The sequence below is a fragment of the Podarcis liolepis genome, assembly GCF_965112155.1.
Source record: "Podarcis liolepis genome assembly, chromosome: 10".
In the NCBI taxonomy this organism is placed as follows: Eukaryota; Metazoa; Chordata; class Lepidosauria; order Squamata; family Lacertidae; genus Podarcis; species Podarcis liolepis.
Window position 1 is genome coordinate 7,396,581 of NC_139562.1, and position 27,527 is coordinate 7,424,107.

Genomic DNA, 27,527 nt, shown 5'->3' on the forward strand with positions numbered 1-27,527 from the left:
CAGGATGTCTTCTCACTGTGAGACTTTTGTGAGTGAGCTGAGAGTTTGATGGACCCTGGGTGAGAACCCAGAGGCTGAGAGGGAGAGTGTGTCAGGAGGAAAATGAATTGATGTTGATTTATACATATATTAGCAACTTTGTACTAATGTGTATTTTTTATATGTAACTGTATTTTTGTAATATTTTGTTTAAGCTGTCTGTTGTTTCTTCAGTTTTGTGTACACCTCTTAGATATATTCTTAGTATATTAAGAGGTATAGAAATTAAATAACCAGTCAATCATAAGGTCCCAGCTTCATTCCCTGACATCTCAAATAGAAGGATGAGAAAGTAAGTTTGCCCCAGACCCTGGAAGTCCTCTGCTGGTTTTCATAGACAGGACTAGGCTAGATGGACCAGTGTGTCAGTTTGGTATTAAGTCATCTTCAAATATCTTACAGCTTAAAATGGTCCTAGAGCACTTGGCCAGCCATAAAAATGCTTTTCTACATTGCCTCTTGAAAGCTGCAGCAAGCTCATGTTTCTCTCTGAGCAACTGAATATTTATTCAGGTTTGACTTAGTCTAGACAGCTCTTTTCCAAACAAAATCCAAGACCAAAGCCTTCTCTACTGCATCAGAACGGACTAACCTTTTTGTCCATTTTTCTTTGTTCCGTTGTCCAACCCTATTGGTGGATTTAATGTAAAGATGGCGGTGCAGTTCATCTATTAGCACCAAGTGCATATTCATCTTCTTACTGTGAAGCTCCAGTCTCAGATCGCTAAGTCCTTCCACCTGAAGGAGGGGTCCCTCCAGGGAATCCACTGCTGAAACCTGTGAAGAGAATCCATGATATATTTTAACTACTACTCAGAATTCTCAGTACCCAGTGTTCCAAGTTTCTCCTTTGGTCAAATTATTATGCCAACATTAATAATTATATTTTAAAGAGAAACAAGCAAAAATGCAGGACCCTGTCCCAAGGAACAACAAATGGATGTTCAAGTACAGATACTTAGCCTTAATTTCAGTAAGCGGCAAGGAGTTAAGTCAAGGTTTGATGGGAATGGTGCACTTTGACAATATACTTATTTGCTTGTCATTGTAAGACAGTGTTGGGGAACCACCAGCCTGCAATATAATCTTGGACCCCATGGGGTCCCCATGGGGGTCCAAGATGGCCCATAAGGCCATTTTCCCACCTGCCAATCAACTGTCATCACTGGGTGACACCAACTGATGGATGCAATTCTACAATGGCTAAGCCTGCCCCACCAAGAACTGGCACACAGCCAAAGCAACAGGACTTAACCTGGATCTCCTCCTCCAACTCAAAACTATACTCAGACCTCAGAGTCTCTTCCTGGGATCCCCGATCCTTATCCTCCAGCCCACTAGGACCCTCTCCAGGGTCTTCTACCTCCAGCTTCCCAATCTCCATCCTCTCTTCCTCAATATCCAAGCACCCTCTCCACAACACCTCCACAGGACTCACGACAGAGGGGTAAGGCCTGCTCATATCCCTGATAAGCAGAGGCGAATACACTGGTGAAGCAGACCCCTCCCCCTATCCCCATAGGTTAATTCTGAAGGACAGGTGTAACGGCCCACCTAACATTCATCTTACATCATCATGATATCAGATGATTGATAAATGGTTGGTCCTGTGTTGGGGAGGTAAAGATCAAGCCTGCTGGGATAAAAGGTTCCTCCCCCAGTGTAGGCTTGCTCTTAACTTCTACACCAAGAGCAGCTACATGTGGCCTGCCAGATGTTCAAGAATCACAACTCTTATCATCCTGACCAATGGCTGTGCTGGCTGCAGCTGATGGGAACGGCAGTCCAAGAGCACCTGTAGTAGCCACTCCTGCTCTAGACCTATTTTTGCCATTGCTGCATGGCAATCAAAGACATCAAGACGCAAAAGAGATTTGCTCACCAACTACAATCTATAGGAATTTCTACACACACCTTGGAAGTAAACAGAAATCTCAAGCCCAGAGAAGGGCCAAACCAGTGACTACAATTACACTGCAAATGTACATTTGACACAATGTTTAAGGTGCCCTTCTATGAGACATGGTTTAATAAAACCAATGGCTGATAAATGCTCCAGCAGTTCTGTTTAATTTTATCAGTTCATGATTCCCCTGCAGCACTGGAAATACTTCATCACGAAGCAATTAAAACAAAGGTGACCGGCAACAAAAAAGAAAACCTCGTTTTGCAGGAATTCAGCGCTCACATCTTAAGAACTGCAAGAGGTAAGCAGAGAGCATAAATAGCTTGAAGCAAATTAAACAATATTTCATTTAAAAATCCAAGGCATCGTTAGTATGAGAAATGAGCTTTGTTTTGACACACAGGTTTTAAGTTCACCGAGCATCAACGGTAAGACAATAATGGAGACAGACACCAAAACCTGAATTTGGAAGCATTTACCAAAACATAGACTGTAGTCTAGAGACTCATTTCTTCTTTTTTAAAAGAACTGTCAAGTCTACCTCTAAGCTGTGACCTTCTTGACAAAAAATTTTGCTCACTAATTTCAGAGGTGTTGGGGCTGGCTGTGATTACTCATTTGGAAAGGAAATGTGAGCATCCGCACATGCTCAGAGACAATTCATTATTGTAACACAGATTCTGATTCAAGTCCTATTCAAACTAATTAATTGTAGCATCATCCAGGAGTTCAAGGATACCAGAGGCTCTTTCATCCTATGAAGTCTGATCTACAAGGCCTTATTAAGGTTCCAACGACATTAAGTCCAGCCTTCTGTTTGGCCACAGATACCAATGCAAAGCTTCCCCAGTCAGGATGGCCTTCTTGGACATTCTGGCTGGGAATGGGTTACTACAGTGCCTGAACTTTTTCTTAGTGGCCCTGATTTGGAGGATCAAAAGGAATATGGAAAATCAGTTTAAAAGGCAGGTGAGGCTCTCGTGGTCTCTCTCAAAAGTGCTATTTAATGCCAACGCCCCATTTTTCACTTGCTTTTCCTGTTTTGAAAAGAATGACGATACACAAAGAATAAACTATTATATCAACATAAAGCTCTCAGGCAAGCCTTGATAAAAAGCAAACAGAAGTGTCAATCATTTACTGTAGTATTAAAATAGGGTGGGGGAGATGCCAATGGAGCTTTAATTTTCTCCCTTTGGTGAAAAACGCAGCCATCTTTTTTCTTAAAAAATTGCCTATGTGACACTTCATATTTGTTGAGACACATGCTGGGGAGTTATGGCCTTGGAAATGCCGCTTTTAAAGTGATTGAATTCTCGAGGTAAACAGTCAAGGTGCAATGTTACACAGGCTTAGAAGGCTTCTTAAGTATCAAAGCTACACTTCAGCAAACCCCATTTAAACATCCTTTCTTCCCCCAGCCACATATTTCATTCTTCATTACTGCCCATTACCAAGACACTTATGTTTAAAGCAAAACAATTCTCTTGAGAAAACATGGATAGCCAGAAAAGGAAGCCAAGCCCACTTCGGGAACTCAGATCATCACACTGAAGTGGAATAATTTAGATCCACTTTTAAATATAGCTGTTTTGGAGCTGCTATAATACCTCCACTCAACATTTCCACAAATGTCATAAGGTATAAAATGGCCTCGTAACCTTGTTCTTCCCAATTATCACATGATGAAGGCATGGGTACTTGTGTTTATTTATGGGTTTATCAAAATTAAAAAATCAGCTCAACATGCCACTTTGGGTACTGATTCCCCCAGGGTCCAGTGCAACATATCCAACTGGTCTGCAGCCATGTGAAGTTGTTCCTAAATATCTTGAAAGATTTTATCTGGATTATTTATCCTATCCTGAGAACTTAGACAAAGGATTCACATGCTCAACTCGTTTACCCTTCGCAGCAGGTGTCCATATTAGAATAGCGCTTCAAAGTTCACAGATGGGCACCAGGAATTAACATTATAGGAGCTTCTATCAGAACTGACCTTTGGGCAATCAAGAGTAGCTCTGATAGCAGAATGGAGCATAATCTTCCATTACTGTCAGTGCATACACTTTAATTGCCTCTCCCCAGTGCAAAATCATTTGGCACATGCATTCAGTTACATGCCCACTTGTAATGGTGTAGGGATAACAAATGCAGCAGATTCTTGACCAAAAAATAATGTCCTGGACACAAGTATTCCCCCCCCCCCCCGCACAGAATGGCAAGTGTTAAAGAGCCAGTTGGCTGAGAGTAATCTGCTGTGCAAACATGGAGACACATTGACCAAATTCCATCAAGATTGCTCTCAGGATACCCCATTCTTGTACCCAGAGTACCAAATTGTTCTATTCATCCTGTGAATTAGTTGAGACACAGGCTGTTCCGGAGCAGTGAAGCCATGCATCAGCTGTCAAGGGAATGCTTCTGTTTGGCAGTAGCCCAGCTGCTTCACTGAATGTCTGGACATTTTGCTTAACTAGTCACTGAGTTAGAAGTCTACAGAATGCTGAGTTTCCATTTCTTGAACTTTGCCTTCCCAATCTCAAGATAAGACACTTTCAGTCCTGGAAGGAAGTATAAGGATTAGCAACAAGAGCATGTGTCGTCGTCCCCCCCACACCATTTTAGGAAGTGTTTGATGCTGCTGCATATACCAAAAACCAAGGGCACAATGTCAACAGGAAAGATTGACATTAGCCTTCCCCAGCCTGGTGCCCTTCAGTTGTTTGGGACTACAACTACTGCTGGGCTTTTGGGGGTTGTAGCCCAAAACATTTGGAGGGCACTGGGTTGGGGAAGGCCATCGTTTGCCATGAAGGCTAGGTGCAGAAAATCCAAGGAAAAAGATATGAACAATATTCAGAGTGCATCAAGAGATCAGTTGGATATGGGAGAAAAGCAAATGGAATGGTGGAGAAATCAGGATGGATAGAAGGGAGCAGGAGCAGGTGAGTAGACAGGAAAGGTCCAGTAGAGGGGGAAAAAACATTAAGTGCAGTAGAACCTGTTGCTTAGGCAACAGAAAAACAAACACAATCCAATTATTTTTAAAGGTACTAACCACCGCATTGCTACAGTTGGTCAACAAGAAATCACTTTTACTTTGAAGATCCAATGAACAAGGGTGGATAAGATTCTATCCTGGGTAGAAAATAGAGGGTGGGTTTTTCTGTTAAGTGGAAAAAGTAGTGCAGTTAAGACAGAAGACTGCTAAAATTTCTGGTTCCAATTGGCAGGTACTAACAACCTTACAGACCACATTCAGATTACTGTTTCTGCTGAACCGCTTCACAGATGTCATATATCCCCGCTCCAGAAGAAAGAGAAGGGGTAGAATATTTCCCACAGCTCAAAATCGAAAGGAAGACAGTCTTCCTAACAATCCTCCTCTCCTGAAAATCCAGAACCATTGCAAGAGTCAATGTTAAAAGAACCTTACAGATATGCAGAACTTAGCAAAAACTACCTTCCACAATTCAACAAAAGTCTTTTTTGGGGTACAATATATTAATATTAAATGGAGTCAAGGGCATTATTTTTTCCAGTGTTTTCGAAGTGAATAATCCCAATGCCGCAAGTGCATCCCACAGGGCAAGTACTTTTACTGAGAGATATCAAAGTAACACTACTGAACAACTAATACTACTTTGCTCCAGAACACGTCAGTTGAAACATTCATGAAGGTTAGGAAGAACTAACAAGATCCTCATCACTTTGGGCAGCAGGCCAGACCTAAAACTGCGATTTGACTGAGCCAATGCAGCTCCAGCAAAAATATTACTTTATCATTATGTTTGCTTGCATGGGCATAATACATTATGGATCAGCCATTGGAGGTCTTAGGATCAAATACAGCTGTCTTCCCCAAGTTTCCAACATCGAAGCAGAAGGAGTAGAATAAATGGTGCAGAATAAATTGTGGATGAAAAAATTGTGGCTGTGCTCACAGGTCCCTTCCACACCCTCTTTGAAGTAGTTCCCCTGCAAAACTAGTTGCTGCTCAGGAGACCATCAGCATCCTGAGAAGTGGCAACAGGGTATATGCTCTTAGTACATATAAACATTCATAAATAATAAACTCATATTAAGAGGTTGTAGAAATGAAGTAAACACATACTTCAGCAGTTGACTATAAGAGCTCAGGCTTTACCAAATTGAAGTAAGATTATCCTAGCCATTGGCTTAATTGCTCGTGTGTCATACCATTTTCGTGAACTGTGCAGAAGCTTAACAAGTGAGCATGCAAGGCAATGGGACACGAATGCGGTGGGAATGCACCAACAGTGAGAATGGTTTACGCAGAGAAGAGCAGGTATAAGGGAATTTTGTAACTATAGCATGACGTTGAGAGGGGGAAAGCGGGAAGGAAGAATAGCCGAAAAGTCACCGCACACAAAAATATACATCTGGAAATGTGCTAAACTTTTTTTTTTTTTTAATTAAATTTTTAATGAAGTTTTAACAAGTCACCACAATACAATAACAACAACAGTAACAATACCATAACAATAACATACTAACAAATACACACATATATAAATAAAAAGAAAAAAAAAGAAAAACAAACATGTATAACTCCAGAGTTTACTTTCTTTTAACTTACTTTCACGACTTCCTCGTACCTTCCCTTTCTGTATTCCAATTTCAAATTCAATTGTCAGCAAATCCTTGCCCTTGTTTTAACTTAATTTTTTTTCTTTTTTTAAAAAAAAAGAAAATTGTTTTCTTCTAATTATCCCTTGCCGCTTTTAACCCCTTAATAACCAATCCAGCATTTTCCTAACCTTCATTAATTTTACAATATTTCTTTAAATACTCTTTAAATTTCTTCCAGTCTTCCTGTGCTGTATCTCTTCCCTGGTCACGGATTCTGCTCGTCATTTCCGCCAGTCCCATATAGTCTATCACCTTCAGTTGCCATTCTTCCACGGTGGGTAATTCTTGCGTCTTCCAGTACTTTGCGATGAGTATTCTTGCTGCTGTTGTAGCATACATGAAAAAAGTTCTGTCCTTCTTTAACACCAATTGGCCGACAATGCCCAGGAGGAAGGCCTCTGGCTTTTTAAGGAAAGTGTACCTAAGTACCTTTTTCAATTCATTATAGATCATTTCCCAGAAAGCCTTAATCTTTGGGCACGTCCACCAAAGGTGAAAGAATGTTCCTTCAATTTCCTTACATTTCCAACATTTATTGTCAGGCAAGTGATAAATTTTTGCAAGCTTGACTGGGGTCATGTACCACCTGTATATCATTTTCATAATGTTCTCTCTTAAGGCATTACACGCCGTGAATTTCATACCTGTGGTCCACAACCTTTCCCAGTCAGCAAACAAAATATTGTGACCAATATCCTGTGCCCATTTAATCATTGCAGACTTAACCACTTCATCTTGTGTATTCCATTCCAACAGCAAGCTATACATTCTTGACAAATTCTTAGTGCTGGGTTCTAACAACTCTGTCTCTAATTTTGATTTTTCCACCTGGAAGCCAATTTTTCTATCTGTTTTAAACACTTCCATTATTTGACAATACTGAAGCCAATCTCTCACTTTCTCTTTTAGTTTTTCAAAACTTTGCAATTTCCATCTATCTCCTTCTTGTTCCAAAATTTCTCCATATCTTGGCCATTTGGCCTCCATATTAACTTTTTTAAAAGCCTTTGCCTCCACCGGTGACAGCCACCTTGGAGTTTTACTTTCCAATAAATCTTTATATCTAGTCCAAACATTGTATAGTGCTTTCCTGACAATGTGGTTTTTAAACCCTTTATGCGCTTTAACCTTGTCGTACCAAAGATATGCATGCCACCCATACCTATTGTTGTACCCTTCCAAATCCAGAATGTCCGTATTCTCAAGAAGGAGCCATTCTTTCAACCAGCAAAGAGCTGCTGATTCATAGTAAAGTTTTAAGTCTGGCAGGGCAAATCCGCCCCTTTTTTTTATATCAGTTAGTATCTTAAATTTTATTCTTGGCTTTTTGCCCTGCCAGACAAATTTAGCAATATCTTTCTGCCACTTCTTGAAACAATCCATCTTGTCCAATATTTGCAAAGTTTGAAACAAAAACAACATTCTAGGTAACACATTCATCTTTATAACTGCTATTCGACCCAACAAGGAAAGCTTCATATTTGACCAAATTTCTAAATCTTTCTTGATTTCATTCCAACATTTATCATAATTATCTTTAGACAAATTCAAATTTCTTGAAGTCATGTTAACACCCAAATATTTCACTTTCTTAACCACAGTTAACCCTGTCTCATTCTGGAACCTTTCTTTTTCCAATGATGTTAGATTTTTTCCCAATACTTTCGTTTTTGATTTATTCAGCTTAAATCCTGCAACCTGACCAAAGTCTTGAATTAGCTCTAAAACTCTTTTTGTACTAGATTCAGGCTCTTGTAAAGTAAGTACTAGATCATCTGCAAATGCTTTCAGTTTATAATGTTTCGCTCCGACCTGTACACCTTTGACCAATTGGTCCTTCCTAATCATGTTCAACAGCACCTCCAGGACCGATATAAAAAGCAATGGAGAGATTGGGCACCCCTGACGTGTCCCTTTTTCTATCTTTAGTTCATCTGTAACCACGTTATTTACAATAAGTTTTGCTTTTTGTTCAGAATATATCGCACCTATACCGTTTTGAAACCCTTGACCTACCCCCATCCCCCGGAGATTCTTCATCATGAAATCCCAAGATATATTATCAAAGGCTTTCTCAGCATCCACAAATATCAGGACTGCTTTAGTATTAATGTTCAGTTCTAGCATTTCCAAGATATCTACTATGTTCCTTACATTGTCTGATAAGTGTCTTCTCGGTAGAAAGCCTGCCTGATCTCTATGAATCTCCTCCATCAAAACTATTTTCAACCTTTTTGCTAAAATGTCTGCAAAAATTTTGTAATCCACATTTAGTAGGGAAATAGGGCGGTAGTTTTTAAGTTGAGTCTTTTCCGTCTCTGTCTTTGGTATAAGTGTGATGAATGCCTCTTTCCACGTGTCAGGTGCCTTTTTTCCCTCCAAAATCTCATTACAAACTTCCATCAAAGGCTGTATTAATCCCTCCTTCAGAGTCTTATAATATCTGGAAGTAAGCCCGTCCGGTCCTGGAGATTTACCCAATGTCATCTTTTGAATGGCACCTTCTATTTCTTGTTCTGTTATTCTGTGATTCAGGATTTCTTTGTTTTCCTTTGAAATCTTTCTCAGTCCGTTTTTTTCCAAAAACAGTTCTATTTCTGCATCACTCTGAGGACCTTGTTTATACAGTTGACTAAAATATCTCTGGAAGCAATCTCTAATTTCTGTTGGTTTATAGATGATCCTTCCTTCCACTTCTAGATGTGTAACTGTATTTAGTTTTTGTCTCTTCTTTATTTGCCAAGCCAGCAGTTTCCCACATTTATCCGCTGATTCAAAAGTCTTTTGTCTCATTTGCTTAATTTTCCATTCTATTTCTTGATTTGTCATCTCCATATATTGTGTCTGATATAATTTAATTTCTTTCAAAATATCCTGTGATTTTGGTTTTGATCTTAATTTCTTTTCTCCATCTCTTATTTTTTCCAGGATTCTTTCTTTCCTCTCATTCTGGCTTTTCTTTTTAATTACATTCTGTTGTATCAAAAATCCTCTCATGACTGCTTTACTTGCGTCCCAGATTATTCTTTTTTCTACATTGGTCCTCATGTTAATTTCAAAATAGTCCTTCAAAGTTTTCATAGCCTTCTTACAAAATTCCTCATCCCTAAACAAAGTGTCATTCATCCTCCATCTGAAGGTACCAGTTGTTGTTAAGTTCATTACCATCTTTACCGCGTTATGGTCGGAACAAGTTTTTGGGCAGATTTCCACTTTTTTTATCCTTGGCGCCGTTCCTCTAGTTATCCAAATTTGGTCAATTCGTGTCCAGGTCATTTTAGCTTCCGAAAAGAAGGTTCCCTCTCTTTCAAGTGGGTGTTTTATCCTCCAAATGTCCACTAAATCCATATTGTCAGTCATTTCAAAAAAGATTTTTGGTAGTCTTCCCTCTTTAGTAACTATCTGTCTTTGAGATTTGTCCATATTGGTTGAAACAACTCCATTCATGTCTCCCATCAAAATTAAATTTAAGTCCATAAAGTCCATCAAAGCCTCATGAAGTGTCTTAAAGAATTCCACTTTCCCCTCATTTGGTGCATAGATTCCCACAATCAAAAATTTTTCTCCTTGAACTTGAATTTCAACAGCTATATATCTTCCGTGGTCATCTTTAAAAATCAATTTCGGTTGCCATTTTTCCTTTACATAAATCACCACTCCTCTCTTCTTTACCTTATCTGAGGAGATAAATTCTTGACCCAGTCTTTTATTTATAAGTAATTTCCTGTGTGACCTCGTCACATGTGTCTCCTGTAAACATATCAAGTCCAATTGTTCTTTTTTCAAAATGTGGAAGACACTTTTTCTTTTCCGGGGGATGTTCAAACCGTTACAATTCCAGCTTAACAGTCGCAATGCCATGATGGGATTATTTATCTTCTCCTCCTACTGCCCCAAGTCGCTCTTCTTCCTCTGTTGGTGGTGTCCCTCTCAACCGTGGCTTGCCTTTGTCCAAAATTCCTCCTCCTGAGTAGTCTTGTCCTGATTCCGCCCCTTTATAGAGATCCTCTTCGTGTTGCTCTAGAAATTTATCTTTCTCCTCTACAGTCTTTATTTTCCTTTTTTTCCCTTTGTACTTAAAGGAAAGGCCTTGAGGGTATTCCCACCTGAAGGGCACGCTGTTCTTTTTCAGTAGTATCACTAAATCTTTGTATTGACTTCTTGCATCCAGAATATGTTTAGGGATATCTTTAAAAATTTCCACAAAGGAATCTTCAATTCGCAAGGTTCTTTGGTAGTGCAAATTCAAAATTTTATCTCTCTCTTCTCTAGATCTTAGCGTTACCAGACAGTCTCTTACTTTGTTCTTTCTTTGTCTTGCACCCAATCTGAATGCACTCTCTATCTTAAATTCTTCTTGTTCCAGTTCCTGTTTCCAGAAATCGGAGAACTCTTTTGTTAGAAATTCCACTAAGTTATCTCCTTCACTCTCAGGTATTGCCCGGATCCTAAGATTCCTCTCCTTCCTCTGCATTTCAATCATGGACAATGCCAAATCATGTTCTCCCAATTTCCTAAACACCGGGGAAAATTTTTCGTCAGTAGCCGTTGCAATTTCTTTGGCCTCTTCAGCAATCTTTCGAGTAGTTGATGCTTCCTCAAGTAATTTCCCAATTGATTCTGTGTTGGTGTTAACTTTATTTCCCAAATCAATTATACTTTTAGTATTTAAGTCTATTTTCCCTGATATCTCAGCAACAGTCTTATTTGTTTCAGCAACTTGTTTACTTGTTTCCGCTCCTTGCTTTTTTAACTGGTCCAAAGATTCATTGATTTTACTCAGTGCTTTCGAAAGTGCTTCTTCAGACATGACTTTTGTCTTTTCCTGTGGGTTAGCACTTGCTCCAGATGGCCCAGATGCAGAAGCCCTTCTTTTCATAAATGTGTCTATTTTGTATTGTCTGCCAGATCTCAGAGTTTTCTCCTGTGGCTCTCCTTTGTCTTGCTCATTTGCCATACCACTATCTTAGAGCCAAGGTCATTCCCACAGTCCGAATTCTCTTTCCCAGTAATTCAGCAGACTAAACTTCACTTGTTGCTGAAACCAACCAAATCTCCTCCAGGGGGCGAAAATATCTATTACTGTCCGTGCAGTTCTAATATGGAGGATTTTCTTTTAAAAAGAAAAGTCCCACAAGTTTCCAAGTCTTTGCAAAGGACCACAATGTTAGTTTCACCGGATTGAAACAAAGTCCACTTAATCCTCACAATTCCAGAGAAAGTGTATCTTCGTACTTAAAGAATGTCTCTCAATTTGAAACACCTCAATACTTTGTTGCCACAGTTCACAGCCGGCTTTCTTTCTCCGGCAGTCCGTTCCGGAGTCAAGATACTGCAATATATTGTCAATAGTTTTAACAAACAGGCAGGATTCCAACTCAATGTCTTTCTTTCCCCCCACTCCTGCCCGTGGGGGGAAGGTCTCAGTCTCTAACACGGTGGATCTCTTATTCCAAAAAAAAAAAAGAAAACAACTTCAAAGTTAAAGCTTAATAGTCCTCTGCTTTGATCTTGCTGCAGAGCGGGAAGGCAGACTTCCTTTTAATCCTTTCCCGTCTCAGTGTCCGAATTCAATTATTTAGCTCCGAATTCAAATTATATTGTCCTTCTCCTACTCACGGATAGTAGTCTCTTTTAGATCCAAATTGAAGGAAGAAGTCAGCGCTCTCCGTCAATGGCGACGCGGCTTCACTTCGCAGGCTGGGTACAAGCGACTCTCAGCACCGCGCCACACACCCGCTGCCGCTCCGGAGCCTTTAAAAAGGCTCTTTCGCAACTTCGGGGGGGCGCAAAGGTGCCCGCCGAGTCTCCGGTTCACAGGCTTCGTGCCTGTAATTCTTAGGGGTCCCCGCTTCGCCGTAGCTGCGAGACCCGAACCCGCGAAGCAGATCTCCCTCAGGAGCACCGAGGGAAACCCGCCATTAGACGATGGCGCTAACCGGAAGTTCTGGAAATGTGCTAAACTTTAGGAATTTCTTCATTACCATAAGAGTAGATCAGCACTGGAAGAAAACATAATGCTTCATTAGGGTGATGAGGTAATGAAATATTTGCTCATCTAATGATAAATTATTCCTTACTGTAAGAAAAGATTAAAACCAGGCGTTTGCACAAGAAACTATCTGCAGTGCATTGGGGTGGGGTGACCCTGTTTTATGGCAGGGGGCTGGAATAGATGACCCACAGAATCCTCCTTCCAACTGCGATTCTATACATGTTTTTAATCCAACTCTTACTATTTCTCCTGGTCCCTCTGGGGGTTATAAAAACTGTGCAACTTTACATTTAGAAATGCAATCTAGTTTCTCTGGCAGAATTTTGTACTTTGTTGCTCCATTATCCCCAAGATCATGAGCATTTCCTGTTCCTTTGTAAGAGTTTCATTAGTTTACTGGGGACTAAATTATAAGCCCGTAAATCAGAGCTTGAGAAACAATCAAAATAATATCAGAGTTCTAGAAAATGTTCTTTTTCGGCTGCACTCTAGGAGAAATTGAAGTAGTTACAAATGTGAAGATGTCTCATAACAGAAGCCTTAACAAATTAACCTCATAATAAAATCTCTCAGAAGTCCCTGTGGCAGAAGGTGGCTTTTCATTAAAAAAAATTCTTATGGATGATGCTGGCTAGCAATCTGACATCTTCCAGCTCAACTAAAATGCAAGTCATCAGCAGTGATGAACCATCCAGTCTGTTAGGAAAGCTTCAGTGCTATGATAGCCAATCCTCTCCAGCATCTGAAATACAACAACAGCCAAAGGAAGCTAGCTTCTGAACAATCCACATTTAGGAAACATTGCACAACGTTTTTTCATATTGGTCTGAAGAATACCTGCGGCACAATCCTAAGGTAAGATCCCCTGAGATGAGATTTAGGATCCAGCGGATCTCCACCTGAATCAGGAGTACCCCAGCTGTACTATGCCAGAGCAAGCCCCCCCCCCCTCCAGCACCATTCTAGGTCTGTGGCATGGTGTGACGAGAGAGGGGCTTTTGCTATATCCAAAGTTCTGCCTTTGGTATGACCAGCCTCTTCATTTAAAGGGGCCCAGGCCACTTTAGCAGTTGTCAGCTGACAGAGCAAGGGAGATCATGATTCCACTAGAACTTCTGGGGTGGAGACCTCTGAGTCAGAGGAGAGTAATGCAAAGTCCTCAAGCTGGAGAGATACTAACACCATGGACTCCTCTTCTGGTTGGTTATGTATTCCTGTGGCTGCCCCGGAAGAAATTCCTTCTCCCACTTCATATGTCTAGCGTCAACCCTTGAAGAAAAGAAGCCTGGCCTCAGGGTCGTAACATCACAACTTTATTTTCTGCCCCTCTCTATCAATGGTGGCTTCTGCTGGAGGGTAGATGAGCAGGAAACAGACTACTGACACCTGTCTTCCTTATAAAACCTCACAGGAAGAACTAGATGCAAAATTGCTGCTGGGGGGAGTAGCTCTGTGACAAGTTAATTAATCTTGATCTTGTCCCAGACCCCAATAACACCTGCCTTTGAACGCCAAGACGCCTCCACCAAACCCAGCACACTTTATGGAGAGACTGAATGCCCTCACTATAAAAAATGAGGATGCTAGCTATTGCTCCTCCACCACCTTCATTACCGCCCATTTTTATTTAATAAACCTCCATCAGCTTAAATGAATGGTTGTTATTAGTTGAGCTAACAGCCAAATGATAATGCTCCAGAGAGATATCAGTGCTTGTTGATGCATTAACGAAAAGAGGAGAGGGGCCGAGGTCAAGCACGTGTCAATGCAAATGAGGCAATGGGAGGCACTAATGGTTTAATGCAACAAAATGCCTCAGATAATGGAATTTACAAGATTAAAAGGAAAGAGATGAAGTTATTGATAAGTATATTAAAGGAAGAAAAGGCGATAAGATGTTACAAAGGGAAAGAAATCCTCTCTCTGCTTGTGTGCTCCTGCTTTCAAAATATCTTTACATCTCGATGATGAAATTAACAAAACAAAACTTGAACAGGATCAGAAAATGGGATTAGAAGCAATAATGAAAAATCTGGCTGAGTATAATGCTGAGCACTTTAAAGATATACATGCTCATAAAGTGTTGCTTGCTGTTCGTTATTTGAACATTTAGAGTGTCTCATTAAGAACTATCCCCATTCAGCATATAGGGGGAAACTGAGGAAACCTATGTAAAGAGGCGCTTGCATTAAAACAGCAGCAGAGGCAGAGGAGTTAAAGGTCCACTCCCAGGTTATTATTTCAACTACATATATCTCTCACACTGTGCTTGTTAAGATCCATTACAATCTCTTTTCAAACAGCTAAAAGAAATGCCACTTTCATATTATTTTCATTGCAGGAAGGTGGGAGGTGGCAGTGGCTATGTCCCCGTGCTGATTGCTTCGTTAAACAGGGTTCATCTAATGTTGCACCTCATCATTGGGAGGTTTGGAATGTGTTGTTTAGTCGTTCAGTCGTGTCCGACTCTTCGTGACCCCATGGACCAGAGTCGCCAGGCACTCCTGTCTTCCACTGCCTCCCATAGTTTGGTCAGGCTCATGTTTGTAGCTTCAAGAACACTGTCCAACCATCTCGTCCTCTGTTGTCCCCTTCTCCTTGTGCCCTCCATCTTTCCCAACCTCAGGGTCTTTTCCAGGGAGTCTTCTCTTCTCATGAGGTGGCCAAAGTATTGGAGCCTCAGCTTCACGATCTGTCCTTCCAGTGAGCACTTAGGGCTGATTTCCTTAAGAATGGATAGGTTTGGTCTTCTTGCAGTCCATGGGACTCTCAAGAGTCTCCTCCAGCACCATAATTCAAAAGCATCCATTCTTTGGCGATCAGCCTTCTTTATGGTCCAGCTCTCACTTCCATACATCACTACTGGGAAAACCATGGTTTTAACTATACGGACCTTTGTTGGCAAGGTGATGTCTCTGCTTTTTAAGATGCTGGAATGTGAGGAGAGGGCTATGGTTGGAAGTTGGTGGGAGTAGGAGATGCTGGAGAAAACCAGCAGTCAGAAAACAGGAGGGGAGTACAGACCAGATGGGGGTCTCTATGCACCAGGGAGGGGAGCAGTGAATATGTACCTTGTCTTCCCCACATGTGTGCGCCCACGGCAGCCAATAAGAGCCCTTGAGGGTAACAAGGTACTATCATCCCACTCCAATCACTCTGGCCAGAACAACCAACACATTCAACAAGGGAGGGGTCAAATTTGGGCCTAGCACCCATTCCCCACTTGAGTGTCAAGAGGCACAATTCACAGCTCATGGAGGGAAGGAATGGCTGGCCTGAGCCTTACTGCTCCACAGCATCCTTCTAACAGTGGCAGCAAGGGAGGCTTTCAGCAAATTCAGGTGACTTGAGGAGCCAATAGGGGCCCGGCTAGTCTTATCTAAAGAAAGGATTAGGCTTGGCTCAACAGTCAGAGCAGCTGTTCTGTGTTGACTTGCCCTCTTGTCTGACTGCACTAGAACCTGACCACCAGGCCATCTTAGATCATGTCAACTGATTCTGGACTGACTTTCTTCTGACTGCTCCTGAACTGCCTGAAAACATTTGTCTCTGACCCCAGCAGGCCCAAACAAACAATCCTTTGCCATTAAGAATGGATGAAAGCTCATGGACAATCCAGCCGCTTTCCAATTTCTTTTTCACAGCACCAAGCAAATAGACTCTGCTTGACCCAAACTGGTAGAAATATCTCGCAGCTTAATAAGGTAGGCTCTGAAGCCAAGGTTCAAATATAGCAACAAAAAGGTGCAGTGGGAAAAACTGCCATGCTTCAGGGCCTGCCGTGTCAGCACAACAATAGGAAATGAGCTAATTTGACTGCAAACAAGGCTCCCGTTCTGAACAAATTATCTTTGGCTGAACACATTCCAATCGAACGCAATAGAAAACTGATGGCTCCACCTGTTCAGTTCTGAGAACGGAACAGAAGGTGGCAGCAATGCAGGCTTTGGTCCAAGAAGCAAACATCTAACTCAGGGGGGAACTCGGAATGCTATTATTCACCTTCAGATGCAGAAATAAAGAGCTATGTGCTGTTTGTACAGATGCAAAAAAGCCCCAACAATGACAGTCAACACAGGAAGGCTGAGGAACCAGCCAGAATCATTCAAAACCAAATGCAGCAGTGATTATTTGCCCCTCTTCAACGAAAACAGCAGAATTATGCAAAATATGTGATGGCTTGCTTAGTTTTTACAGTTCATCAAACCTAGCTTCTCTTGGGTAAATGTAGCACCAAATCTTTTATTTTTATATATAGTCAGGGCCCTGATTACATTAGCAACTCCACACAAGATTCAGAACCTTTAATCACCTTGGCTGCTCTTGGAATCCTTTCAGATCAGCAATTATCATTCTACAACTATGCTGCACAAAACAGGATTTCAAAGAGAATGTCGTTCAGATGGAAGGTAGTAGTATGAAAGCTTCCTAAGTTCTGGAGCCAGCTCACCTAGATGTCTCTAGCCCGATCCACCCAGTTATGGAGACTTTATACACATGGTGGTACAGGAGAACTTCTGTGTTTAAAACATCATACAACCATGCTATCCATCCCCCTCCCAATTTTGCAAAATATAGATTATGCACATTGGTTATATGCATACAGAGAAATACATTGCTATGCACACAATGGGCAGGGCATATGCATGAGCATGACACATTTCCCTGTATATCTGGGGGAGCAAACATGGTGCTCTCTGGATACTTTTGGGACTACAAATCCTTACCATTGGTCATGCTGCTGGTGCTGCTGGGAATTGGAGTCCAACAACATCTGCAGGGCACTATGTTTACTACCCTTGCTGTACCTCGGGTTACAGACGCTTCAGGTTACAGACTCCGCTAGCCCAGAAATAGTACCTCGGATTAAGAACTTTGCTTCAGGATGAGAACAGAAATTGTGTGGCGGCCCCATTAGCTAAAGTGGTATCTCAGGTTAAGAACAGTTTCAGGTTAAGAATGGACCTCCAGAACGAATTAAGTTCTTAACCCGAGGTACCACTGTACTTCATTATGCATACTGACTACGGATTGAAGATGTTGGGTGAGAAACTGGCTTGGAAACAAATCACTCCTATTGATGCAACTGGAAAAAAGATTGGGTTTTCATCCAAAGCATCACACTGTTGATTCATATTCCATCTGTTATTCCCCTAGAGCTCCCAAACCCATTTCAGAAGCACTACTTCCTACTCAGTAATCCCTCTCCCCCACCCCCAGCTGCCTTTATGTTTTCTTCTCTTCCAAGTCCGCTGAGAGTCATGCCCTGAGCAAGTATTCTTTTTTGTTCTTGCTTCCCTGCGGCAAAATACAGCACAAAAAGCCCGACACAATCCCTGGAATGAGACAGGCCCCTGTCAATGCATCCTAGGCCACCGGGTGTTACAGGGAGGAAATGCACTATGGATAAGTCGTTATAGACACAACAGCCCAAGATGATTCATGCAAGCAATATGCAGAAGAATGCACACTCACACATGAACATTGGGTGCAAACAGAGAGTAGGGCACACAAAATAAGTAAGCCTCCCCATTCACATCCAACTCACCAGGAACCTAACTTAATAATTTCTGCTCCTCCTTGAGGTAATAAAAGATGGAGTCCCTGTCCCCGCATGCCAGCATAAACATGACGTTTCATAGTTAGCAAGTTTGTCTTTTCAGGATTTATTTTCCAGCCTAACTACAGGGCATTCAAAATTCCAAAATTATTTTTGCTGGGTCCATTCATTTATAAATGTATAGAACTGTACCCAGATAATCTGCAAAGATCACCCCAATAAGTTTTAAGCTGGCGTCACAAGCCAGCAGCAAACACATATTTTTCTTCATCTAGCTTCATATAAACACCAGCCGTCACCAAAATACCTTTGCTGCTATGCTCCTGCTTCTGGGAAAAGGTTGCCTTTCTTACATTAATAAGTCTTTCCAGAATTAATCATTGTACATTAGAACCAGCTGGAGTGTTTTGAGTGATAATGAAACCTGTAACAAGCCATCTTCAGACGTCTTTGCCAAACAATAAGGGAATTAAAATTTCAATTTAAATGCAGAGGTTGGAAACACGCTTCAGTGGCAAAATTACTTCAATTAATGTGAGTGGAATACAAAGAACAGACTGCAGAAATGTGATGCAGCAACCAGAAATTATGCCATTAATGCGCTTGCATCAAGCCCACACAATGACTGCAAAGGTCTAATTTAGACTGCACATATCACAGAGCTACAGGCAACAATATTTATCAGCTCTCCCATTTCAACACACGAGAGATCAGTGTCTTTGTTGGATCATTTTAGGCTTTTGATAAGCCAACAGCTGTTTACCTTGAGGACGAAGGACAAGAAACATTATGCATCCCTGACAGTTTAATAATTATTTTATATACCACTCAGATCATACAATGAAAGAGAATGGAACTACCCAACAGCTAGAGCACAATTACCGCATCTTTCTAATGTGGAGACAGAGCTAGGCTAAAGAAGGCTGACGCCAAGGAGCTCCACTCTAGAGGCATTTAACACACCGATGCAGCAAAAATTATCTGTGCTATCAGAAAAAAGGGGTTGCAAGCCTACACTGCTGAGTCAGTAGAGAGCAAGAGCATTTCCACAAATCAGAGAAGTCAGTCCACTATAGCACCAAGAGATTAACCAGTCTGAAGTTTTCACAGAATCATAGAATTGTGGAATTGGAAGGGACCACAAGGGCCATCTAGTCCAACCCCCTGCAATTCAGGTGTCTTTTGCCCAACGTGGAATTTGAATCCACGACCCTGAGATTAAGAGCCTCACGCTCTACTGACTGAACTATTTATTTTTTTAATTTCATAAAATTTATTCACCACCCGATTATAAAAAGCCTCGAAGGAGTTTACCAAAAGATAAAACAATAAACCTGAGGGGGAGGAATCACAACTGTACTTTAAAACATACAAAAGTTAACATACTAAAAATTACCTCAACTTTCTCAGCATCTGGGTAGGCTTGTCTAAACAAGAATGTTTTTAGCAGGTGCCAAAAAGAGAACAGTGAATACGCCTGCTTGATCTGAATAGGCAGGGAGTTCCAAAATGTAACTAAACAATTGAGTTCTTACAAATGCTGTTATTATGCGGCACATGTAGCAGTGCCAATTATGCAGAACAAAGTGGCCAAGTGGGCACATGTGGGGTAAGGCGATATATAGCTACGAAATACATAATAGTTAATGACTGTGGACTAAGAGCAGGACTTGAACATGGAAGATCTGCATTCCACCTAAGCAGTCTCACTGTGAGATGCAACACAACATCTTAATAGCTTCATAGTTGAAGGGAAACAGCAGCATTTGAAAAGGAACTTTGGAAATTAAAAGTGTTATTTAATAATGAGTAAACTGAAGATGTCAATTAATGACATATTACACAGGTTTGCCATCAAGGGTACCCTCAACAAAGACTTCAGCCAGTCACTGTTCGCTGGTCAGTGTACTATGATCAAATGTCTGCAAATCTGTGTCAGTTGCAGTCACATATTGCATTATTAGCTGCACATTTTTTAAAGTATTTCCAAAATGAAATGGCTGGAATGACCCTCAAAACTGTTTTTTAAGGAGAACCCAAAATTAAATAATTTATCTGATGCTTTCCAATATGTCAAAAGCTGACAGTGCTATTGCTGCTCTCTATCAGGAAGCTGGGAGTTCTTCAGCCATAATTTTGAACAGACATGTGCAACTTAAATTCACATAACAGCAGTGATAGATGATCTTTAATAAGGCACTGACACATATGGGATAACCAGAGGTTTAATTCTTTTGAGCATCATATTCTTTTGAATGCTTTGAAAACAAAATTAGGAGGACAGGGCAAGTTAATTTAGCAGAGGAAGGGAGCATCATGCAAGGAGAAAACAGGAGATGTGAACACAGAGGGAGAAATAGAGTAAAGAGGGGAGCAAACATTTGTGCACTCAAATTACTACTTTTCCCCTTTTCACAAGGATACCTGCAGAACTGAGGAACTGGATCATCAATAAAAGGTTTACTTCTCAATGGCCCATGGAAAGCACCAGATTTCTCATCAACCACAACAATCTAGTTTTCTACAATAACACTAGACTTCTTCCATACTCATTAAGGATATCACTGAGGGAACATAATTACAGAAAGCCTGTTGCCTAAATATATCCTGAGTTAAAGGCAAATACTGTTCAAATGAGGATCTTGGGACAAACAAGGAAAGCAACAGGAGGGACAATGCAGGGACAATGCAGATGTGATCATTGCAACTGCAGAAGAGGAGTCATTCTGAAATTACAATTATGGCAAAGTGAGAGGTAACAAAATGGAAGAGTCTGTAATAGTCTATTAGAGTGACACCTGGAATATGGACACAAGTGAGACAGAAATTTTTAAAGCAGAAACAGCAGCCAAGGGCTGAGAAGGCATGAATCAAGGTTAAGGACACAGGGTCAAAGTCAGCAGAGTTTTCAAAGCAACCAAAGAGGTTAATAGACTGAAGATAAAAAAAGGAGTGAGTGACAGAAGAGGGCAAATGAGACAGGCAGAGAGAACAATACAGTAGGTGAGTAAATGGCAGATCTAATTACTCAGACCCAGATAGCAAATCTAGCAGACACTTATCGGACAGCTGTCTGTCAAGCACCAGCTATCACCTCTTACCAGCATATCCGTGGCCGTGAGGTAGTGCTTGCTAGCCATGCACTGCTGCAGCTTCTGGGGCACTTGCTTGATGTTCTCAATCTCATCCAACAAATTCAAGACGTGCTTGTGCTCAATGCCTTCAATCCACAACTTGCGCAGCTCATCCCGCTTGCAGTGCAGAAGCATCTTGCAGGAAAGCAAATTCTCCTTGACCTGGAAAAAAATACACCACAGCAGCTCAAGTGAATCAACAGACTTCTGGTTAGAGCAAGCCTGCCCATGTCAAATCATAGTACTAAAATATATGTTAATAGATTTTGGTTCTACGGTCCAGCCCTTATATAGCCCTAAAGGATCCACCATGTGCACAAGAGGGAGGTATGAGCAGGCTTGGAGGGACCCCAAAGTTTGCGAAGGTACAAAAATATATTGGGGAGCTCTCAAGCAGGGGGGAGATCCTCCAAAACATCCCTGTAACTGAGCATGCCCATTGGTCATGGAATACTGAGTTTGTGGTCCACGCTACAGAAAACCAAGAAGGAGGGTGAATGAAATGGAATATCCTGGAAAGAGATCAAGCTAGCCGTGAGCACTCCACATTACAACATGATTTTTCAGGCCCCACATGTAAAGTATATGAGGGCCATCAAGGTTGACTTGCCACTACAAATAAGAATTATCTACACATCAGCCTCCACACTCCAGACCACGATATGCTGCAACCTAGACTAACAGGGAAAAACATACAAAAACACACACACACAATACTTTTTTCAAATCTATAGCCTGCCGTTCCAAGAAGGCTCAGGGTAGGTAGCAACAGATTAAAAACTGCCAGTGATTATGGATTAGGTGAGAAAGGTGAAACCAATGGTTGGCTTAGTTGCCCTTACGTCAGAGAGACGAGACAGCCTTTGGTTATCATTGCCCAAGTTCCTCCAGTCCTAGACAGGCAGGACAGGCAAAGTCCAGATGAAATGGGGAGTTGAAGCAGCTGGGAGTCTAGGAAAACAGAAGCTCAGAGTGACCTGAGAAGGCAGTAGACCAAGGACCAAGGAAATTTTAAGAAATAATGGGTAGGAATTTAGCTAGATAGTTCTTCAGAAAAATGGAGATGGCTTCCATTTCGAAAAACAAAGTTACTTTCTAAAATGAGGTCAAACAAAATAAGAAAAGAGTAGAGATGGAGAAGTGATGAACTACACATCAATTTATAGCCTGAGGCTGCAAGCTTCTGGTCATAACTGAATTACAAAAACCTGAATGAAACAGTTAAAAAAACATCATGCTAAAACTCTCAACCTTAGATGCTGATCTCTCAACCCTTCTCCCTAAAGCCAGTCTACAGAGAAAGATTTATGACACATTCTTGCTTATGCTTTAGCAGATTTTCATTGGAAGGATTTAAAACACACATACAAGTAAACACTGGACATCTCTCTGCAAATTCCTGCTCTCCAAACACAGATACAGACAACTGACCTCTGGAAGCAGCAGCTATACATTGGTATATCCCCAACATGGTACAAAAACTTTTTTCTTACAAACAGCAGTGAACAGCAAAGATGGTTGGTTGTGTATGTGCTGCTTAAGAACAGAAGCAGAGTTCTTATAAATTAATTAAGTAGCAGCAACATAACGTACATAGCTCAGTAAGAATTAGTACTAAGCCCAGCTGAAAGCAATGGAATTGATTTCCCTAACTTTTGTTGGATTATGTCCAATTCCTTCTAACTCAGAAACTTCAGTTCTCCCCCTTCTGGTCTTGCACAGAATGCAGATTTCCCCCTCTTTAACAGGTGGCTGACAAGCAAGCAACACCTCCTGAGTGGGGTTGTTATCAGTAGGCGGGAAATGAAACAGGTTGAAGCACAAATATGGAGACATGTCAATGCACAAATATGTGTTTTAAGGGAATCTGATCTCGTACACCTCCACACTGCTGCTGCTACGAAAGCCTGCAAAATGTAGCTTGCTTTAAGTGGAAAAGGCCAACAATAAAAACAAAAGGCCAGAGCTTTTCCTTGCATTGGCCAGGATCCAGAGAACTACACTACTTCCAGAGAACTACTCTACAGTACTAGTTTTATACCCACAAGAGGTGAACCATCCCACATGGCCAGCTGCTTTTAACACTGCAGGAACATGCAAAGCCAGATTGTTGTTAGCCAGAGGACTCTGTTATCTAAAGCGCATTTGGGACTGGGAGTCACATATCCCACTCAACATTCCTGAAGTAGTTATTTGGATTCCAGCTACTGGATTTTACAGCAAGGGTGAGTAATCTCCCACTAGATGTTGTTGGATTCCAATTCCCACCAACCCCTCCTAACATGGCCAATGGTCAGGGGTGATGGGTGTTATAATCCAGCAACATCCAGAGGACCACGGGTTCCCTACCCCTGGATGCCACTATAGCACCATTCATACAAGCCCCATACATGTAACAGAATGCTAAATCCAAATGCCCACACAAAACTAACACATAATGGGAAAATAGGTCCATAGATCAACCTTAGAGCTGCTCAGGAAGTTCTCTTCTAATCTGGCTTCAAAGTTTTGCACCTTAGCCGATGCCGATCAAGACTCAGGTGCCAATTCCACAACTGCAATGAATGTTTTGAGTGATGTACAAACTGTGGCTTCATTTATGGAAAGAAAGCTTAAAGCAGTGGGGGCCAACCTTTTGTTAAGTGTGGAAGGATATCAAGTGGACTAGGAAAAGCAGCCACCATTGTTCTCTTAACAAATATTAATCAAAAACAAGCTGCTTAAAATAGCAATCACACCCTTCTTCTGGCTAGCTACAAAGAATGTGCTTTGATATGTTTGGAGGTATGGTCTTCAAGGAAATAACTCTGAGCATGCTCAGAAAGCAGGGAGGACTGCTCTTCAAGCAGCCCTACTTAGCCCTACAGAGGCTGAAATTGCCCTCATAACAACAGGAGGGAGAGGGAACCCTCACAACAAGGGCTGGAAAGCTAACTATCCCAACACTCAAATTCCACATCATTTTTTCTGACCAGGGAAGGACATCTTTGTCACAGTTATACTTTCGGATTAGAACTGTATAAGTGGTGCAGACCAGTAGGTTGACAAAAATGTCTGCAGAGCTTCTCTGAGTTAAATGTAGTATTAAAATGTGTGTGGAGTAGGAAAGAGTTTGTGGCTGTGAGATTTTGGAGAAAATGTTTTCTTTTAAATTGCTTGACATTCTTCTTGAGAGAACTATGCCCCAATAGCCCAGCCTCCACTGAGTGTTGTGCTATTTACATCCTTGTTGCTAGTAAGAGAAAATTCTGAATAGGAACACAAGCTTTCTCAGATGTTGCCTTTGGTGATCTGAGGGATCATGTCCCTAAGCAAAAAATGCTGAGTTCTGTTCAAAAGAAAGCCAGGTGTTTTACTTGCAAAGTACAGTGGTGCCTCGCAAGAAGAAATTAATTCGTTCCGCGAATTTTTTCGTCTAGCGAATTTTTCGTCTTGCGAAGCACGGTTTCCCATAGGAATGCATTGAAAATCAATTAATGCGTTCCTATGGTCAAAAAAAGTCCAAACAAAGCCAAATTTGGTACAACAAGAGTTTATTAAGTGCTCTTTAAAGTCACACATACTGTAAAGAGCATTTCAAAATTCAAACCCAGATTTTTTTTAAAAAAAACACAGCAGAGTGGCCCAATGGTCACAGAAAATCATAAAAATGCAGAAAAAACACACACAAGCTTCCAGATTCTTGCAAACCCCTTCCCAACACCAAGTCCTTGAATTCCAAACACCCCAACCCAAAATCCAAAACCCCCTAAAAAGTTTTAAAAGCTTAACTTACCAAATGGCTGCAAAAGAAGTTTTGGAAAAGCTTCAAAAATCACCAAAGTCTTTAAAAACCTCAAAAAAGGCTACTATGTACACTGCGTTCTATGAGTTGCTCCTCGAAGTCAAGTCGCAACTGTATTAACGGTGTTAAGAAAAAGGAAACAAACTTGCAAGACGTTTTCGTCTTGCGAAGCAAGCCCATAGGGAAATTCGTCTTGCGAAGCAGCTCAAAAACGGAAAACCCTTTCGTCTAGCGAGTTTTCCGTCTTGCGAGGCATTCGTCTTGCGGGGCACCACTGTAAAGTACGACAATATTTTGAACTATTTAACCAGTGCTTTAAAAAAAATGTTTAGAGGTACTCTCATTTTCCTACTCCTATTGAAATACTGCTCCTCAATGACGCCAAACTTAAATTCACAAAATGTTTAGGGATATGTGTACAGCTGCGTCCCCTCAGAAAAAAGCAGTTCACAGATCATTTCCCCCCACCCTGGTTCTAAAACCTAGACGCTAGACTAGAGAATGCTTTGAACCTACCTCTCTTAGAGACATGGTTTGAAACTCTCTCTCATACACACAACTACTAACCTACCTCTCAAGCCTGATGAGCAAATTAATAATGTAAGAAAAGATTAATAAGCCTCAATGACCTTTGGGTGATAAAGCAGTGTACAATTCTAAGAAAATTCAAAAGGAAAGAAAAAGCTGTATTAGAGTTGTTTTCAATCCCAAACCAATCACTCCAAGGACAAAGGCAGACCAAAAAAAAGTCTGAATCAAGTATATATTATGATGGAAGAAGTCTCTCCAGGTCTATAAAATCTGTCACCTTATAGCTGTGAGGGCGAGACAGGGGACACAAAAACGGTAAGACTGCTAATTTAACAGGGCAATCAGGAAGAAAAAGGAGGGAGAAAAAGAAATCAGACCTAGTATGCTGACTGTCACTTCCCAAGAGGTTAAAGGAAAGCTCCTTCAATACATGTTGACTGAATCTAATCAGGAACAGTAAATACCAAAAGGTCCTTCATCCTCTGTGGTTATTTTAAGGTGGTATCTCAAGGTCACTACGCCTATACATTTGGTTTTGACCTGTGCAGAGCTTAATTGTATTGAGTAAGCCTGGACTATGGTTTATTTCAAATTTCGTGTAATTGATCTCTGCCTTCACAGAGAGCTGAGCTTTGTACATAAATCCCTGAAATGAACTCCCACCCTTGGAAGGGATCAGGCTAGCCTCACTCCTCTTTGAAAATACTAAATGAATTTGAAAGTTCAAAAGGGTTGCCATTCACAGTCTCCAGAGGAGTGATGCCCTTCTCTTCACAGACTGCCAGTTTGAAAGGAACCCTCCACTCTGCCTGGGAAGCAGGACATTCCATTCTATGCATAATATGCTCAGCCCAGCCTTTACCTACCCAGGTACTCCACCATGCATGCCTATGCTTCCAGACAGGGTTCACTCCATTCTGCACACCTGTATATACCCATTCATCTGCTTTCTGCAACATTTGTTGATTTTTGGCAGGAATCACAAGCAAATGCAGAATCTCACAATCCTATTCCTTGTTCACAGAAACCGATGCAAATATATGTAAATGCAGACACCCTAAGCTTCCAGGAAGGACTGAAGAAATATTGCCATCACTATTTAGCAAGGTTCTGTCACATTTTTATTCCCAAGCCCTATTGAGGCTGAAGAAGTAATTCTACAATTCTAGAAGCCACCACCACGTTGTTAAAGAGCTGGATGATAATGTGCCTGAGCTGAAAAGTCAGGCCTCCTGAACTATTTGGGCAAACATGCATATCAACTTCCCACTGCGGTGGGAAGATAAACAGCGTGTCTGTGCGCTCTGGTTTCTGTCACGGTGTTCCATTGTGCTAGAAGCAGTTTATTCATGCTGGCCACATGACCCAGAAAGCTGTCTTTGGACAAACGCTGGCTCCCTCGGCCTGAAAGTGAGATGAGCGCCACAATCCCATAGTCGCCTTTGACTGGACTTAACCATCCAGGCGTCCTTTACCTTTTTTAACTTAAACACACACTCACACAAGTGTATCTGAAGTGTATCTGAAGAAGTGTGCATGCACATGAAAGCTTATACCAAGAACAAATTTAGTTGGTCTCTAAGGTGCTACTGGACAATGATCTCAATGAGAGATCTTTCTCAAGCAATGCTAACTGTGCTCCTTTAAAATTAATGTTAGGCAATAAAACCAAAAGTTTAAAGATGCAAGACATGTTCTCGCACACCAAGGTATGGTTCCCTCCCTCTTATGAATCAACCCAGGACACAAAAGGTAACAATGAAATGGGCAACTTCCAACATATGTGCGGACTCTTTCCCACACTACTGAGTAGTCACAGTCCACCTGACAACTCTTAAGCCAACGTAAGCACCGCTCACTGGTCTATAGAAAACACTGCCGGTTTTTACACATGTCTGTGATATGTAGATCGGTTCCATGTT

At 41.3% G+C, this 27,527-nt stretch overlaps 1 protein-coding gene across 2 annotated transcripts in view; it reads right to left on the reverse strand.

Moving 5' to 3' along the window:
• The window catches only part of EXOC4 (exocyst complex component 4), a 369,665-nt gene that overhangs the window by 319,673 nt on the left and 22,465 nt on the right, over window positions 1-27,527 (reverse strand). For both annotated transcript variants that reach the window (XM_083461060.1, XM_083461061.1), the window contains exons 3-4: window positions 21,258-21,452; window positions 632-816 (exon numbers count right to left, since the gene is read on the reverse strand). In XM_083461060.1, the coding sequence (XP_083317186.1) occupies window positions 632-816; window positions 21,258-21,452 (380 nt within the window). The remainder of the gene's footprint in view (window positions 1-631; window positions 817-21,257; window positions 21,453-27,527) is intronic.